Source organism: Mixophyes fleayi, chromosome 2, assembly GCF_038048845.1.
Source record: "Mixophyes fleayi isolate aMixFle1 chromosome 2, aMixFle1.hap1, whole genome shotgun sequence".
In the NCBI taxonomy this organism is placed as follows: Eukaryota; Metazoa; Chordata; class Amphibia; order Anura; family Limnodynastidae; genus Mixophyes; species Mixophyes fleayi.
Window position 1 is genome coordinate 198,307,414 of NC_134403.1, and position 18,290 is coordinate 198,325,703.

The following is an 18,290-nucleotide window of genomic DNA, read 5'->3' on the forward strand; positions in this document are numbered from 1 at the left end:
AGCCCCATAGTTTGGATTGCTCCACTTTGTGAAGATTTATCAGATTTTGAAAAGATAGACTAAACTACACATAACACAGGCATCATTATTTTTACATATATTTCACACTAAGGGGCAGATTTACAAAAGCTTCTAAAAAGAAAAAGTGAAGGTGTTGTCCAAAGCAACCAATCAGATTCTAGCTATTTGCTAGAATGTACTAGATAAATGATATATAGAATCCGATTGGTTGCTATGGGCAACACCTCCACTTTTCCTTTTTAGACGCTTTAGTAAATCTAGCCCTAAGTGTTCTAAGGACAGATTGACATTCACTAATCTTTAGTTAATGACTTAAGACCTGGTGTTACAAAAATAAATAAATGTAATTTTCCACTGCCCTTAATTTCCAGGCGAGGGTCCCCCACTTGGGCTCTGCCTCCTCTACACCTCTGCAGAACCTTGATGAAATTAGGGCTCCACAAATGAGAACTGAATAGATAGCGGAGGCAGCAGTAAAATATATTATAGGGCCAGGGTTCCATTGTGTCATTTTGCCGATATAGTCAGGCCAATACAATTAAATTGCAAAAGTGTCAATGCCAATAGTTGTAAATAGCATGTTCTACTTTCACCCATCCTTGCTACACTACCCACTCTAATAGGACGGCTGTATCTCTCCAATGAGGTCAGATTTCTTAGTGAGATTTGGTCTTTCTCCGTTAAGCTGTCAAAAAGCGATCTGAGGAGATACCTATTAAATGATGCCGATATATGCAAACCCTATATAAACAGAATGACAACACTGAACTATTTCATCCATTTTGTCAAGAGGCGGCAAAGAAAATAATGCATTTTTCATGATCAGAGATATTACTGGGGATATTGCCGCTTGCTAGTTACATGGACTGTTGCAGTTTGCATATCCTGTTAAATTTCACACTGTTTGTCCAGGAACAGTATGGCCTTCTTTTGGGATAATAAATAAAAACATCATTTACATGCAATATATATATAGTCTAAAACAGACCATATCTTACCATTTTTCTGTGAATAGCAATGATATAGCCTATAAAAGGGCCATCTGGGTGGACAGAGACATGACCGTTAAGTACTCCATTACCCAGAGTCTTCTCTGTTCCACATGGCACTACAGTATTTGGCATCCCATTTGGGATTATTGGTGGCTGACTCAGTCCTCCATTTGCAATGAGACTGTGATGTCCATTTGATGATGGCACTGTGCTGAAATCTGTAAATTGAAGAACAAGCTCAAAGTAATCTACTTAGTACTACATCGCTATTAGTATGGATTATTGTTTAAACCTCTTTGGCTGAGCATTTTACAAACTCAGCAAAGCTAATTAAAAAGCATACAGCAGAGGGAGAAAAAAATAACTATGCAACACCCAACAAATAAATAATAAAGTAATAACACAGTAAGAGTGATTTAAATGAAATTGCAAAGGTGTTACATTTTACAATTATGCAGTAAAGCATGTTTTTATGTTTTCTTACATAGGTATCATAGGCCTTTCCAACAATATGTTTTTAGCATTATCAAACTAGTGCAGATAACTGATAAATTAACAAAATCTTTACACTTAAATAACTGATTAATCCGTTAATTGTACAGGTGGAGCAGTCTTTATTGCACATTAAGCAATGACATCTGCTATATGCCTCAGATCACTTCACTGAAAGTGATAATCTAACCAGTGAAAAAGAAAGCCTTTTCCATCTGTATATCAAGTATATTTAAGGGCTAGGGCTTAAAAAACAAACAAAAAAACAAAACAAAAAAACCAGGCAATTCACATTAGCGTCATATTATTTCTCTGACTCCATTGGGGGACACTGCGAGACATTGGGGTATAGTAGTGGGCTCAGGAGTCTTGTCACTTTAACTGCTAAGTCTTTAGACTCCTCCCCTGCCCCTCCTCTCCAGAGAGATCCTCAGTTTTTTTTTTAAGTGACTTGGAGTTAGGTCACTGGGGTATAGGCTCCTGCCTATACCCGTTTAGTTATAGGTTTTCATGTTTTTATTTTCTTCCTTATACAGATGCAAAGCACAGGGTTCTGTACAAGGAAAATAGTGAGTAAGACCTAGCTCTGCTCTCTGGGGACCGCAGCGCAGGTATCAGAAGCCTGGTGCTCTGTTACCTTGTACCTACTGCCGGCATTTCCATAGATAGGAGGCAGGCTGTGTAATTTAATAGAAACAAGGCTGTGTATGTTTGGTGCAGACAGTTAAGATGCCTCCATAGCGGTCAGAGGGAGCGATGCTGTAACAGCCTCTCCTCCCCCGCCGCCGTCCATGCCGGCAGTTTTCCCACTCGCCTCTAGACAACGAGCTCACACTCATAGCAGGTGAGTCAGACCGCTTCAAGAAATAAGTGTTTCTGGGCATACTTAAGCGCTTCCAGCGCTGCTGGGTGGTCATTTTGCAGGTCTTTATGGAACCCAGACAGCGGAGGCCAGCAGGGCAGGCAGAAACAGAAGGAAAGGGAGGAGTTGATACTCGATATCCCCCTTCCTTCAAGGCTCTTTTCCCGTGCGCAGCTCTGTCAGTTGGTGAGGGGAAACTGAAGAGACAGCGGTTTAACGGTTCTCTAGCCTCTGCTGTGCCTTTCCTCTGCGGACAGACTTTTTGATACAGGCTTATATTAAAAGATAATAGTCAGTGTGGAGGTTTATATCTGTTTTTGTGAATTATTTGTGGTAAAAATTTTCACAGACAGTACTTTACAGGCTTTTGCATTGGTGAGGAGTGCCTATAGTGTGAGAGACTTTCTAGTTTAGGAGTCTCCAGTACTACTTATTCTCTCTGTTTGTCTGCCTTACTTTTAATAATAATATTAAGAAGCAGGACTATGGCAGAGAAGGGGACAGCTAAAGGCAAGGTTCACTCTGGCGCTTCTGTAATGTATTATGCCTGTTCTAAATGTAACACAAAACTTTCTGTTGGACACACAGACCGAAACGCCCTTTGCGCAGCTTGTGCTGCGGACGCTCAAAGGCTAGACAGCTCAGCCCAGGAGGGGTCTTCTGCAGTGGTAGAACCGCCCTGGATGCAATCCTTTTCTTCGACTGTGGAGAAACGGGCGGCCATGATGCTGCGGGTAACAGAAGTACGTGAGAACACTACGCCACTTACACTTGCAGGCAGTCAGTCTGAGGAGAATGCTTCCACATCACATGCAGGGTCTACCCACAGGGAAAATAGGTTAGTATCTTTTTCCCAGAGGGGTAAGAGAGCCATTACTGATGCAGGTCTGGACATAGATCAGCTTTCTGATCTCTCCTCAGCCGAGGTAGATATAGACCCGGAAGGGGAGGCTCTCTATGATTCTGACTCAGTCTCCACGAGTGTGGATAGTCTTATTTTGGGAATCAGGCATACCTTAGGGTTGGTTGATCTGGAGCCCTCAGCACCAAAAGGTATCTCTTTATTTAAAAGACCTAAGGCACAGTTAGCAATATTCCCGCATTCTCCAAAAATGTTGGAGATTATTTCTGAAGCTTGGCAGAAGTCAAATAAGCAGTTTATGATGCCGGGAAAGTTTAAGTCCCTTTATCCTCTGCCTCCTGAGGACACAGTAAAATGGGAGACTTTGCCTAGGGTGGACACTCCAGTAGCCCGGTTAGCTTGATCTTCGCCTATTCTTGTTCAAGAACGAATAGCCCTTAAGGACTACACTGATAAGAAGTGTGATCTAGCTCTTCGCTCAGCGCATACCGCTGTAGGAAGTCTGTTTAGACCAAATATGGCTGTAGCCTGGGCTAAAGGAGCTGTTCAATTTTGTATGGAGGCTTTGATTAAAGGTCTTAGAGATAACACTCCGCGTACAGAGCTAGTTAATCTAGCTGAGCACGTACTAAAAACTTCAGAGTATGTAGCGAACGCTACCATGGATGCAGTATCAGTGAATGCTAAGGCCTCTGCTCTTATTGTAGCAGCTCGTAATAACCTACGGTTACGGATTTGGTCAGTGTATGCAGACGCTAAAAGAGCTTTAGAGAATTTACCCTTTGACGGATTAACTCTATTCGGGGCGGACCTCGAAAGGGTTATTCAGGAGACTACGGGGGGAAAGAGCACTTTTCTACCCACGGTCTCAAACAGGCCCCGTAAGGGTAGGTTTTGCTCCTTTCAAATTTTTTCCTGAGGGGAAGGTTCTTCTAGCAGAGGACAGTTCTAAGCTTCTAGGGCATCCGCTAATAGAAGCAGAGTAGGTAGAGGGGCAGCGAGGAGAGGTTCTGCTCATCCAGCAGACAAGCCCTCCACGTGACATAGGAATTGTGTTCCGGGGTTATGTCATTGATTTAGCCCACTCCCCCGTCACAGATTCTTCGTCACTCCTCTCCCCTCTTGTCCCCTCAGATGTGTTGCACTTCAGGAAGCGATTCAAAAGCTTCTAACTGCGCAGGTAATAGTTCAGGTTCCTCCTCTAGAAAGGGGTCAAGGTTTTTATTCAAACCTCTTCCTGGTGCCAAAGTCAGATGCATCCTTCCGGCCCATCCTGAAACTTCAGTCACTAAACAAGCAGCTGAATATTCAGAAATTTTGCATGGAATCCCTTCGCTCTGTGATAGCAGGGATAGAAAAAGGGGAGTTTCTGGCACTGTTAGACATCAAGGATGCCTACCTGCATGTACCTATTTGGGAGGGACACCAGAGTCTCCTTCGGTTCGTAGTAGGAGAGTCGCTTTTTTAGTTCAGGGCTCTCCCCTTCGGCCTGGCTACCGCCCCCAGAGTCTTTACCAAGATCATGGCAGTCAAGGCCAGTCTTTTGCGCCAGAAGGGTATAACAATTATCCCTTATCTAGACGACCTCTTGTTGAAGGCACCGTCTGCGATTCTTCTATCCCAACAGATTCAGACTGTTATGCAGTTTCTTCAGAGTCACAGCTGGGTGTTGAATTTACCTAAGTCACCGCTAGTGCCAACTCAACAGATGCGCTTCTTGGGTCTGCTTTTCGATACTCAGTCTGAGAGATTTTCTTCCAGCAGAAAAAAAGTCTTAGCTCTGCAGAAAAGGACCAGGGCCATGCTATTGAAAAAGAGAGTCTCGGTACTCAGTTGCATGAAGCTTCTGGGGACAATGGTCTCGGTATTCGGGAATTTCTAAGAGGAAAACCTCTTCAGATTCAGTCCGACAACGCCACAACGGTAGCGTACATAAATCATTAGGGGGGCACTCGCAGCGCGGCTGCCATGCGAGAGGCCAGACGCATATTAGCGTGGGCAGAACATCAGGTCCCCAAGATTTCAGCCATTCACATTCCGGGGGTGAGGAATTGGGAAGCAAGCTCCATTTTGGCCATGCTGAGAGTGGTTCTCAGATCTACTATTATTAGCAGGGGCTCCTCCATTCCGGCTTCCCATTCAGGTAGATGTTCTGGTTCAGGGTCCATTCCTTTATCAAGGTTTAGATCAGCTGGCTTTGACGGCCTGGCTATTGAAACCCTAATACTTAAAGCTAAGGGTTTCTCTCAGGATGTTATAACCACCATGATTAGGGCCAGAAAGCCTTCTTCATCTTCCATATATTACAGAGTGTCGAAGACATATATTGCGTGGTGTGAGTCTAAGGGATTTCATTCTTCAAGATTAAGACTTCCCACGTTCTGGATTTTCTTCAGGAAGTTGTTCAGAAGGGTTTACGTCTGGGTTCCCTCAAGGGTCAGATATCCGCTCTGTCTACTTTCAGAAAAAGATTGCTGATTATTCAGACATCAAGACATTTTTACAGGTGGTATTACTTATACAACCTCCTTTTTGCCATCCTGTCGAGCCTTGGGACCTTAATCTGGTTCTTCGTGCTCTTTCTAGGCCTCCGTTTGAACCTTTAGAGTCTATTGACTTACGGTATCTTACGTGGAAAACGGTATTTTTGCTGGCTATAGCTTCAGCTCGTAGTGTGTCTGAGCTCGGGGCACTTCACTGTGACCCTCCCTTTCTTATTTTTCATGCTGATAGGGCGGTCCTTCGTACCAAACCATCTTTTGTTCCTAAGGTGGTTTCCAGGTTGCACCTAAATCAGGAAATTGTTGTCCCTGCGTTCCAACCGAAGAAAGACTCTTGAGAAGGGTCTATGCAGTACTTGGATGTGGTACGAGCTCTACAGAGTTATGTAGACCGTACATCTCAGGTCAGAAGGACCAGAGATCTTTTTATTTTATACAACGCCAATAAAAGAGGCTGGCCTGCTTCAAAGCAGTCAATTGCCCGGTGGATCACGTCCACGATTCGTGAGGCTTACATTTCAGCTTCTCTAGCCGTTCCGCAGAACTTAAGGGCACATTCTACTAGGGCAGTGGGTGCCTCCTGGGCGGCTAGACACGGGGCGTCGGCGGAACAGTTGTGTAGAGCGGCGACTTGGTCTTCCGTACACACATTTACTAAATTTTATAGATTTCAAAGCTTTGCATCGGCTGATGCAAGCTTTGGTCGCAGGATTATGCGTGCAGCTGGTCCAGAGCATTCCCACCCTTAAGGAAGCTTTGGTATATCCCCAATGTCTCGCAGTGTCGCGAGAGAGAAAATAAGATTTTTACTCACCGTAAAATCCATTTCTCTGACTCCATTGGGGGACACTGCGCACCTTCCCTTGCTCTGTATATAGTTCTGTGTGTGAAAACTTTGGTTATGGTTCTTTATAATTTAAGACCTGTCCAGGTTATATTACCTCCTTTACGTTCACTCTTGGTTATTCAAAACGGAGGATCTCTCTGGAGAGGAGGGGCATAGCAGGGGAGGAGTCTAAAAACTTAGCAGTTAAAGTGACAAGACTCCTGAGCACACTTTTATACCCCAATGTCTCGCAGTGTCCCCCAATGGAGTCCGAGAAATGGATTTTACGGTGAGTAAAAATCTTATTTTTTAATTATGTGTAACGCCCCCTAGTGGCATTTTAGTTAAACCCTGCACCTCTGAATACAGGAGGAGTCACCTAGAGGGCAAGCTAGACGTTTAAGAAAAGTTACATAAACTGGTTACCATGGTGATAACCCAGCCCAGCCTGTAAGACTAAGGGAGAAGAAGGAGGGGCTGTCAAAAAGGGGGGAAAAGAGATAGAGGGACAGAGAGGAGACACAGAGAGAGGAGAGATGTAGCTGGGGACCTGGGAGAGTGGGGTGGAAGCTCCAGGATCCCCCAGCATTGCCTGGAAGTCTGAGCGTGGTGACTGCATCAGAGCAAGGAATGTGTGCCCTGGGGGAGGGGGAGAACTCCATGTCACTATAGAGAACTCAAGAGAGAGGGGGACACTTCGCATGGAAGAGACCCTTTAGTGAGGGTTGCTACAAGAGTCATGGTAGCTGTATTGTCAGAGCCGGAGGCTGGGAGAACACAGAGTGAAGTGTCAGAGCCCACAGGAGACATCATCCCCGCAGAGGAGGGGTGAGCTGCAGGTGAGAGGTACACAAAGTGTGTCAGAGCTGCATGGAGGAGAAGCTGCCTGCCTGTTAGCATCCATTTGAGTGCCCCTGCAGAGAAAGGGTGATCTGCAAGACATGTGATTTATGTTATATAACATCTGGGCAACATTAAGGACTGTGTAGGAGGAGTAATGAGATATATTTTCAACCATATTCATTAAGAACTGTGCTGGAGAGAGTATAAGGAGCTGTATATATATATTTCTTTATTGCTGCAACCATTATGATTATCGTGCTGGAGGAAGAGGAGTGTAAGTAAAGAGTTCAGTTTATCATAGAGATGGTCTGGCGCCCAAATTATTGTGACTTTTATTACACTGCACCACAAAGTGACATTACCTGTGTCCCACTAACTACAAAGAAACACCTGCATGTGCAGGGACCCCCTGATCATTTACACCCAATGCCCATCAGCTAGCCAGGGCTTGAGGAGGAGGTGCACTGTGTACCCTTTGCACCTCACACTACACACAGTGACAGGGGGTTACATATGATTTTCTTGCTTCAGTCTGAAGATATAGTAGTAATCTCTGCATGGATGGGGTTCCATTTGAATTTATGTTCCCTGGGAAGGTATCCATCCCTAAGGCAGGCAGCTCTGTACCTAACCTCCTCTCCTTCTGAAATACAAATTTTCCTCTACTCCCTCTCTCATTGACTCAGACATAGTCAGAATATATAACCAAAAGCTGTCCGAGTCCCGCACTGTTCAGGTTATCCGTTATGACAGCCGAAGATCTCCAAAGGTGATTAATAGTTCTTACGTCTTCAAAGTTCCCTTGATACTTTTGTTATCAATATTAAAAAAAAGTTTTATAGCTTAGGATTGTACTTATCTAATATAAAACAGCAGAAATCAGAGTACTAACACAAGAAGTTTACAATTTTAAAAAAGGTGCAAGGAAAAAGAAAAATCACTATTTGCATATTAAAAAATTGATAACAGCTGCAAAATATGTGTCAACGAGCTAGTGAGTATAAGACTTCAGGAAGAAGAATAAGCTGAAAGATGAGGCAGTAAAACATGTATAGGACACATAAAGGCCAATGTATGACATGCTTACCCATTGACAAGATCTCACCTGGTTGAGTAGGGCTTGTGGCTGATGTAGGAGAACCAGGAATTGGAATCTCAAAAGCACAGAGAAAACCACTCACTGACAGCCGCACTTTCTGGTTATCCTGGGGAAAGTTCTAGAAATAACAGTGAGACAATCAGACAGTCCTCTCTCGCTTTTTGAGAACTACAAAATAGTACAAGCTTGCAGCTCTGTTCTCAAAACGACAATGCATGAGAACCAACGCAAATTAGAAGGGGTGATTTTTTTCTCCTTATAAACGTTTAATTCATTTTTATTGTATTTATTGTATTAATGGTTTCTAGCCCTAAGTGAAGCCATGTGACAAAATAGCTGTAGCGATCCATTCACCAAGATTGTTTTCTTTTGCGGAGAAAGACATAAGCACATTCCTTGGGATAGATCCCAGTGTCAGATGGAGTTACCAACAAAAGGAATATTTTAGCACTTATCTGAAAAGGTACAGTTCAAGAATAGTGCCCTGATATAAATACATGTACTAGTACAGAATGATGGACAGTAGTTTACAAAAAAAAAATAAAAAATATTTGCAATTAACAAATGAAAAAATTATAATTATAATTATTTTGGCAAAATCACACATGACGTGACATGTGAGCAAAGATTATGCATTGTTTTTTCTACAATCTTGACCAAATGTGAAAACTTATTACAGAATTAAAGACAAACAATAAGATCAGATCAATTCTTACCTTAATGTTAGACCCATGTACTTCTGCCAGAAGGATCTGCTCAGGCTTCAAACCACATAGCTCACTCAGCTGTTTTTTCAGTCCTGTGTACTTTTCATCCATGTTTAGTCTTAGTCCATACCGTATAGGAGTGGTGCCATCTAATTTAATAACTTTAAATGCAATTTAGAAACAATCTTAGCTGCACTATTCAGTCATAGAATTTCCAAATAATGGAAAACCAATACGCTTATTTAATATTGTGTCACATTAAAATGCTATAACACAAAGTAATTGTTTATACATTTATTGTCATTGTCTAATCTGTACTAATTCAGAGCCTGATTTGTTGCTACGGGTTATGGAGAGAATTCAATTAGTCACTAGACATCGCCACATTATCCGGTTCTGCACATCACTCCCTAAAGCTGGGTACACACTGAAGAATTTTTCAGACCGACGTGCTATCTCAAACGATTATACCTACGACTGAAGGTCCGATCAGTCTGGCGATTTATATATACACACTGACACAATTTACCTGCAGATCTGGTCCTTTATCTGGTCCTCTAGTCTGAAGAACGACAGCACAATATTCATTCACTACTGTCACATTGTCACACTGATTAAAACCGCCTTGTTATAGCTATCCACATGTCCTAACGAATTTCGTTAGCATCTGTGACTCTGAAACAAAACATTCTGTCGCAGAACGAACAAATGAATAATTCCTTCTACAGCACTCTCTACATTTATTCACTGACATTCAGTGCTAAATCGGCTGAAAAGAGCCTGACTGTAAGCTCTATGGAGATAGTCAGCATGAGTGCATACACACTACATCGTTCGCCAAAAATATTAAATGGTACGACCAACCAAATGAAACGATGATCGGCACTTTGGGACGACTTTAGATCATCGCGTCACTATACACACTCGTATAATTTCTGACCAAACGGTAGGATGTCGGCTGTTTTGTCCAATTATTGGACGAAAATCCTGCAGTGTGTACCCAGCTTATTACTGTACAGAATCTCTGCTCATTTACTCCTCACACCTTGGAAAAGGAGCAGATTTTTTTTTATCTAATCTGTTTTTATTGAAATTAAAAAAGAGGTAAACAAACACAGCATAGAGACATCATATACATCAATATAGAGGTCAGAATATGAGCAGAGATTTTAAGAAAAGACACAAACATTTGAGGCGGTGTGTCTCCACGGACTAATTGCCTTTCCTCCTATAATTATATGCAACAAATCATTTTCAAATAAAATTTACAACAAAGAAACATTGAAATAGACAAAAACGGGTTTGACTACTCAAATTTATGTAAATGCTGTTACACAAGTTAATATGTTGTCCTAAAATAGGAAAACTGGTGTTATAAGAGTAAGGGTTAATATAAACCCCCTAAACTATGACCTACATGTATTTGGTCAAAAGTTATCTATGATGAATTAAAAGAGTGCTTTGAAGTGACATAAAATGACAGTCAAGTTAAACGTTTTATACAAATGTTCAGGGAAGATACACTAGAGAAGTGACATACTTTGCAATTAATAGAGTACATAAGTGAAGGTAAAAGCAGCAGTGTATGTTTTATTTTATTAAACGTCATTGTCATACTGAGAGAACCTTAGGCTAGCCCTACAGTAGTGATAGTGTAGCACACAACTAACTGCACAGCATTGTTGCAATTTGCCTGAAATTTTGCAATCAATTTTCAATAAAGGTTAGACAGATACCTAGCAATAGTAGAATGGAGTTGAGTGATATACTAGCACTAGAAACACATTTGATGGAGAGAGGTCTCATCAGTTATTTAAGTCTGTTATCTACCTCATTCATACCACATGTAACAATGTTGTCAGTAAGCTTACTATATATAACGGATATTAAAATGGAAATTGCATATCCACCAACCTGTGATTTCCAAATGCATGTAACTGTCCATAGGGAGAGGCAGGGAGAGAAAGTTGAAGGGATCAAATCTGACACTCACATGTCCACACGTTTTACATTTCACTTGAGACCTTAACTGTCCATGAAACAAGTCCACAACTATTGACCTGTTTCTTCTCAAGTGATTGTCCCATGCCTGCAAGATAAATACATCACTAGATAAGAAGTTCAACTAGAACATTCTAAATTGTTGCCAATGTTGTACTTATATGTACTTTTTCATTTATTTAGTTAAAAGCTTATGCAGGCTACTGCTGTACAGAATGGCACTGCATATGGCACTTTAAATTAAAAAGTCATTGACTACTAATACTGCCTGTTAATTCAGCATGATCCATTATACTCGTGTAGTGTTCACTAACATGCTTCTATGAAGCAATTATGCAGCCTAATAAAACCTGGCAAATGCAAACATATACAAAATGAGAATGCTTCAAGAAAAAGCCATACCAATATTTCAAATGCAGTTAAACGTAATTGATAACATATGGAAAACTGGCTGTACAGCTGGGGAGCCATACATTAGTATAAATAGAACAAGTTTAAAATGTGGCTTAACAATTGGATTTCAATTATCATACAAATGTCTCTTAATAAGCTTTACACAATTTGGCTTTTGTCCGATTTTATGATCTTCTTGTAAAGAAGATCATAGAGAAGTTATCACACCTAATAAATGACATGTTGTATAATGAGTAAGGGTGGTTGCTCTTCTTATTGTTATACACAACTATTGCAAATTTGGTGGTTGAATGGCTGATAAAACCAGTCTTCAGTTTGAGGTCTCACATAAGGAAGAACCTTTCTCTGTAACACTTCAGGGGCCGCATGGTGCGACCCTCTAACTTTTAAAAGGGACGCACATTATTCTTAATCTCAGTAATAAGTTAACATAATACATTTAAGCAAAGCAAGAGACACCTATCTGTAATAACATCATACTTGCCAACTCTCCCGGAATGTCCGGGAGACTCCTGCATTGTCCAGAAGACTCCCGCATTTCGAGTGAGTCTCCCGGACTCCCGGGAGAGTGTGGCAATCTCTCTGATCTGCCCACTTCCTAGTGAAGTGGGCAGAATTCGGTTCAACGATTCCTGGTGAATCGCGGCATTTGGCCCCGCTGTAAAATGACGCGTTTTTCGGAGCCCCGCCCCCTGCACGCCCACCTCTACCCGACAGCTCCCGGAAGCCAAATCTAAAATGTTGGGAAGTATGAATAGCATACCAGCAGGTATTTTAAACAAGTGTTAGAAGATATAGCAAAGAAATCTGACAATAAATCAATAAGGAGCTAGGGGTGCAGGTGAAGATTGGAAGGCCGTCGGTTGCTCCTTATTGCTTTATACCAAATTGTGTTAGCCTTAACTTGAGTCTGCAGCAACGCAGCCAGCACAGAAAAAAAAAAAGCTTCTTATCCCTCCCTTGTTACATTACATCATAGTACAGAGTAAAAGAAAAACCTAAACACGTACTACTTTACATAATATGGCAACTAGTAACATTCAGAGGTGTATGAGTAATGTTTAAGAAGTCTTTAAAATTAAATAAAAGCATCTGACATATTATGGTTGTAGAAGAAAAAGACAAAAAGAAGTATATATCGAGGCACTCTGGGATGTCAAGTCACATTTAAAAATATCTATTTTATTGGGATACATTAAGAAACAAAAGACGGTCACAAAATCGAAAAACAAGAAGTGATATAATGTAGTGATAAAACTTTTGTATAGTGATTAAAATGCAGAATTAACTGCAATTGCTCATTATATCATCTGAAGGTGAATCATTTCAATGTTAGCAATTGTGGATATTCTGTCTAATTTATAAGGGAGAAGCCCTTCTGATATCAGATGTTGTTAAATGCTTAGTAAACAATGTTTATCACCAATAGGTGAACAAATTAAAATAGAAGAGCTGTGGATACTTATTGCTATACGGTAAGGGAGAAGCTATTTGATATTTCTAATAAAACCTTTTTGATATTAAGCTACAGATAATACTACCATAGGATCATTCTTAACAGAAGATTAATAAAGATCATTAATGTGATAGAATACCAGCAGAACAATCAAATATGACACAAATAATGGTGTTTATTTATTGAGAAATTTACTGAGATAACAAAGCAACTGCAGTTTATTCTGCATTTTAAATCACTGCACACAGGTTTTATCACCACATTATTTCACTTCTTGTTTTTATATTTCGCAACCTTCTATGAAACCAATAATAAATTTGTTTCTTAATGTATACCAATAAAATAAATATTTTTAAAAGCGACATAACATCCTGTTGTGTCTCGATATATACTTTTTGTAGTTTTTCCTCTGTACTCGTATTCTAAGTAATTGAATCAGAACATAAACTTCTGAACAAAACTGGATAATCATGAATGTTCCATATATTTAGAATAATTCAATAACTTGGTGTAGTTATTTTTCTTTCTTTATTATATTCAAAACATGTTATGGTTGAACAGAAAGCGAATAGTATGCAAGATAATTGTTTTTGTTAACACCAAGTACATACAACTGCACATAGAGAGAGTAATTTATGAAGCCCAGCGCACATCAAAAATGTAAGCTTCCCAAGCTGATCACACTTCAGAACCATCCCTTCAAGTAAAATAAACGTCTCAATTTTCACCTAAAATACTACTTGGTTTAACCACAATTATGGCCTATATTTAATGAAAGTGAGGGGACATTGGGGCTGCTTTTACTATAAGCAGCAATGGTGGATCTGTGTACAACCATTAAATTACATTGCTTGTAGTATGCCTGGAAATGAAGCCCTCTATGGAAGTGTAACATGAGAGGCACATAGCCCATTAAAAGTATAGGGTGAGACTTGAAGACTGCCAACGCCGAGTCCTTTTGTAGAGTGGGTATCTCTGCGCACTCTTCCACCAAGGAAAGTATACATTAAAAAGGAGCCCTCTCCACCCCTTCACCTTATTATAGAAATTTCACTTCACAAAAGAAATTAGTTTCTACAATGCTTCGCAAAACGAGATGCCTTTTCTGTACTTTACAAACACCATATCTCTGCCCTACCCCTCTGTCTCATAGTCTTGCTACATAAACATGTGTGTACCGGTGGAAATCTAGCCATACACGGCAAGACATTTTAAATTCAAACCGTAATAGTATGAATATAATTGCAAGTTATATGTCTAAACGAAAAAAAAACCAAAACTATAACACAAGTCACTTTTATCTAAGAAATACTAACAGGTTTCATAAAAAAAAAATGTATACCTTGATGGAAATTGGTATCTTTGGCATTGCATTTACATTAGTAACATAGCTACTTTTGATTATCAGCTACTTCAATCTGAAAGAGGCACACTGTATTTTAAAAAGACAGCAAGTCTGCCAGCATAGAAATACATTTTACATTATCTCAAATATCTTCAGTTGGGATAAGCTCCTTAGAAGCTCTTTTATATAAAAACAACTCATATTTTAGACCAGCTTTCCTTTAAGAATGAAATTAAGTGCACATTGATATTGTCTTTATCTTGTAAAAGAAACTATGCTTGTGTATATCGATTATGCCTTGTGGTTTATTCATTTCAAGTTGAATCAACATATTTTGCAGTAAACTATGCAAAACTGTTCTATATTATGCAAAGTATGTTTAAGATATGCAAATATATGACATCAAACCTCTGCGGCGACTTCCCAGTCTGGTCTTCCATCACTGTCCTTGAGCTCAACATACGGTTTGTCATGGACTCTATTGAGATCTTCATGGAGACCATCTAGTAGAAACGCAAGCAGCTCTTGGGAGTCCTGCTGCTGAAAGCCATTGAACCGAGGAGCATACTTTGCTATTGTCCACTGTAAATATTAATACACATTAATAAACACCTCATACTGCAAAAGGCCATCAATGGTGCGAGGCAATGCTCTGTACATCTCTAGACAGGTTGGTATACTAATTATGAAGTAAATTACTTTTACATGTAAAAAAAAAAAAAAGTGTTCTGCATAAAAAGGGAATAGGAGGGTTCTGGATGGGGTAACACTGCTTTTAGATAAAGACAGTCACCTCCACAAACTGATTAGTTACAGACTCTGGTAGTATAGTACCTGTTGGTGCACTTACATTGTGTGTGTATATTTTAATGGTGTTTAAAGCATATAGGTCAGTGTAGGAGCTGCATATAATGAGGTACCCTTGACGTTGAGATGCAGACTTAAATCTTTTGATCAAAATATTAACTAATACCTCATGTTTCATTTTGCTAGACACACAAAGATATGCAGTTTAAAGGATAAGCGCTGACAACTGTCTTTTTGTTTTATATAAGGGATAAAACCTAATGTTTCATGGCTGATAATATTTTCTTGAACTGGTTATAGATAAACAAAATATGCCACACTCAAAAGAAAGTAAAATACGGATTGGAAAAACTCCTCTATTTCACTCAATGAAGTCCTTGACGTTAGAAGAATTTAGAAACTAGAACAAACTTACCAGTCAGCTTATTAAGCACGGTCTTTAAACAAACATTTCACAAAAGGTAATAATGATATGAAGGCATGTCCCTACAGCCATAAATAAATGATCACTAAAGCATTACTTGAACATAAGGCCATATACCCAGAAAATCTTCTGTGATCGCTCCACCTCTTTTGGTAACGACTCTCTTGCACCACCTATATGAGGTATAAGAGTAGTCTTTTTGTTCAAGAGCTCACTGTCACAGAAGCAAAAAGGCTTCCATAGGTCAAGCATAAAATTAATTTAATTAGAAACGTAAAGGTATCCCTCACATTTAGGCGACTTCTACAGCAATAATGGGCACATCTAGCTGCTCACTGCCACATTCAAAAGCAAACATGTCTACCAGATATAGAGCACCTTTGCTTGAGAGTAATACTTTTAAATTACTGATTAAATTATTTTTATCCCCCTTTGTTCCTATGACTGCATGTTCCTGAACAAAAAGTTCTTAAATAATGAATTCTAAGCAAAAGCCAACAACGTTTTCTGCCATTGCTAATGATAATGTGACCGCTGGAGGCAATCTTGCATTAAAGTCTGTGATTGTTCTTACATGAATCTATCTTAATGGCCAGAACACATTTCACAAGCAGATATGCTAGTTTTATTGTGAATAACTTTCTTATTTAATAGTCTACCCTGGTGGGGCCTGGTAAGGATTTCTAGGTAATACATAGTCGTGTAAAGATCTTACTCATTATGGAACAATATTTCCCATTATTTTTCCCATAATTCATGCAATTGGTGCAACCTCTAAAATTTATCCTAAATTTAATCAGCTTCTTGTCGAGTAAAGCAGTACAAAGATGTGTACTTTACAGAAGTTTTGACTATGTTATAGGACCATTAACAGATTTCCTTTTTAGTTTTATAATGCAAAATATTCTGCATATGAGCAATTATTAAATGTATATGAAATACATTATAACAGTGGTCATAGTTTGATGAAAAATACCAACATGCTGTATTCCTAAATGTACACACAATAAAAATAAATAAAATTGAAACCTTGCTGTTTTTCTAGGGCTACCCAGCTATACACTACTGGGAGACCAAAAAAGATTCCACATCCGTAATTACATACAGTGTTATGATACCAACAGCAGTTCTGGTATGAGATAGATAGATAGACAGATAGAGATAGAGAGATAGATAGAGATAGTTCTTTACAAGAGGTCATATACTAGCACCTATTTAATGCTCTGGGTGACATAAAATTTGAGGGGTCCTCTACAACAAATATTGCACTGGGGTCTTACAGGCTGTAGTTCTTTCAGTGCCTTATTAGCTAAACCAGCGGTTCCCAAACTTTTTCACTTTGCGGCACCCTTAAAGTCTCCATAATTTTTTCATGGCACCCCTCTAAAATAATTACAGAACCGTTCCGATTTATAATTAGTTGGGTCAAAATAATGTAATAAGTATTTATGTCAGGCAGAGATACTTTGCTTTCAAAAATAATACACATAAATCCAAAGGAAAAAGAATATTTTTACATATTTTTTTCAATTATATTTCTGTCAAAGAATAATTTACAGCTAATATTAAGAGGAATAAGGTCAAACAAAATAAAACAACCACATGTACAACAATCTTGACACTGTGCCCCTGCATCCTCGCACTCAGCGCCCCCCCCCCTTCATCCATTTGCTCCAGCATTACTGTTTCCTATCACCATTTCCCCTCAGCTTATTTACTTACCATACTTGGCCTTCTTTCTTCTATTTCTTCTGTCTTCTTACCAATCCGGCGGCGCCCGGGACCCAGCATCCTCCTGCCGCTGTTCACTGAATATGTTGGACGTGCTGACATTACATTCGACATTCAGTGAGGGAGGAGGATACTAGGTCCCGGGTGCCACCGGATTGGTAAGTATTTTCTTTTGTTTTTCCCCTGGCCACGGCACCCCTGGGAACCGTGGTGCACACTTTGGGAACCACTGAGCTAATCACAAATAAAGACCAATATTTTCTTATTTTGCTACAATAATGTTGCTACTAAATGCTGATGTAATTCCAAACATCTTACCCTTAACTTAAGAGGAGCTACATTCTTCTGAGTTCCACTCCATAACTCTTGAACCAAATCACCATAGCACTTTGCCATATGTCCTTTCATTCCTATGGGGTTCATTCTAAAATGTGAAATAAGTAGAATAACTAGAAGTTCTCAATATAAAAATGGTATGCCGGCTATCTTTCTAAACACGGTTCAGATCAGTTTACATTTTATTAAACTTAAAGGAAGCATGTATAAAAGTGACATTATTCTAAAATGAGCTACACAGATGTAACCAACATTAATATGAAACCAGGAGCATCAAGGTGCCATTATTGTAATGCTATGTGACGCCTCATGGAAACACATTGCAAAATGTTGCAGAGGTTTTGAAAATCAGTACTCTCTAATAATTTAGCTTCACATGCCGCACCCGTAAACCACCACCACCATGTCATAGTGAAGAAACGTGAAAGATGTACGCACGCGCTGGGAACCCCATTTATGAATGGGAAAGCTCCATAAATAAATAATTAAAAACAGTATTTGTGGAACCAACATACAATCTTTAGCCCTCACCATTCAGTTATAGCCTCCAATTGAGTGGTTTGCTTGCTGT

The 18,290-nt window shown here is 39.7% G+C and overlaps 1 protein-coding gene across 4 annotated transcripts in view; it reads right to left on the reverse strand.

Annotated features, from left to right (window-relative positions):
- Window positions 1-18,290, reverse strand: part of USP32 (ubiquitin specific peptidase 32) — a 208,312-nt gene that overhangs the window by 29,939 nt on the left and 160,083 nt on the right. For all 4 annotated transcript variants that reach the window (XM_075195313.1, XM_075195310.1, XM_075195311.1 and 1 more), the window contains exons 21-26: window positions 17,702-17,807; window positions 14,830-15,003; window positions 11,120-11,294; window positions 9,215-9,366; window positions 8,505-8,616; window positions 1,020-1,231 (exon numbers count right to left, since the gene is read on the reverse strand). In XM_075195313.1, coding sequence (XP_075051414.1) covers window positions 1,020-1,231; window positions 8,505-8,616; window positions 9,215-9,366; window positions 11,120-11,294; window positions 14,830-15,003; window positions 17,702-17,807 — 931 coding nt within the window. The remainder of the gene's footprint in view (window positions 1-1,019; window positions 1,232-8,504; window positions 8,617-9,214; window positions 9,367-11,119; window positions 11,295-14,829; window positions 15,004-17,701; window positions 17,808-18,290) is intronic.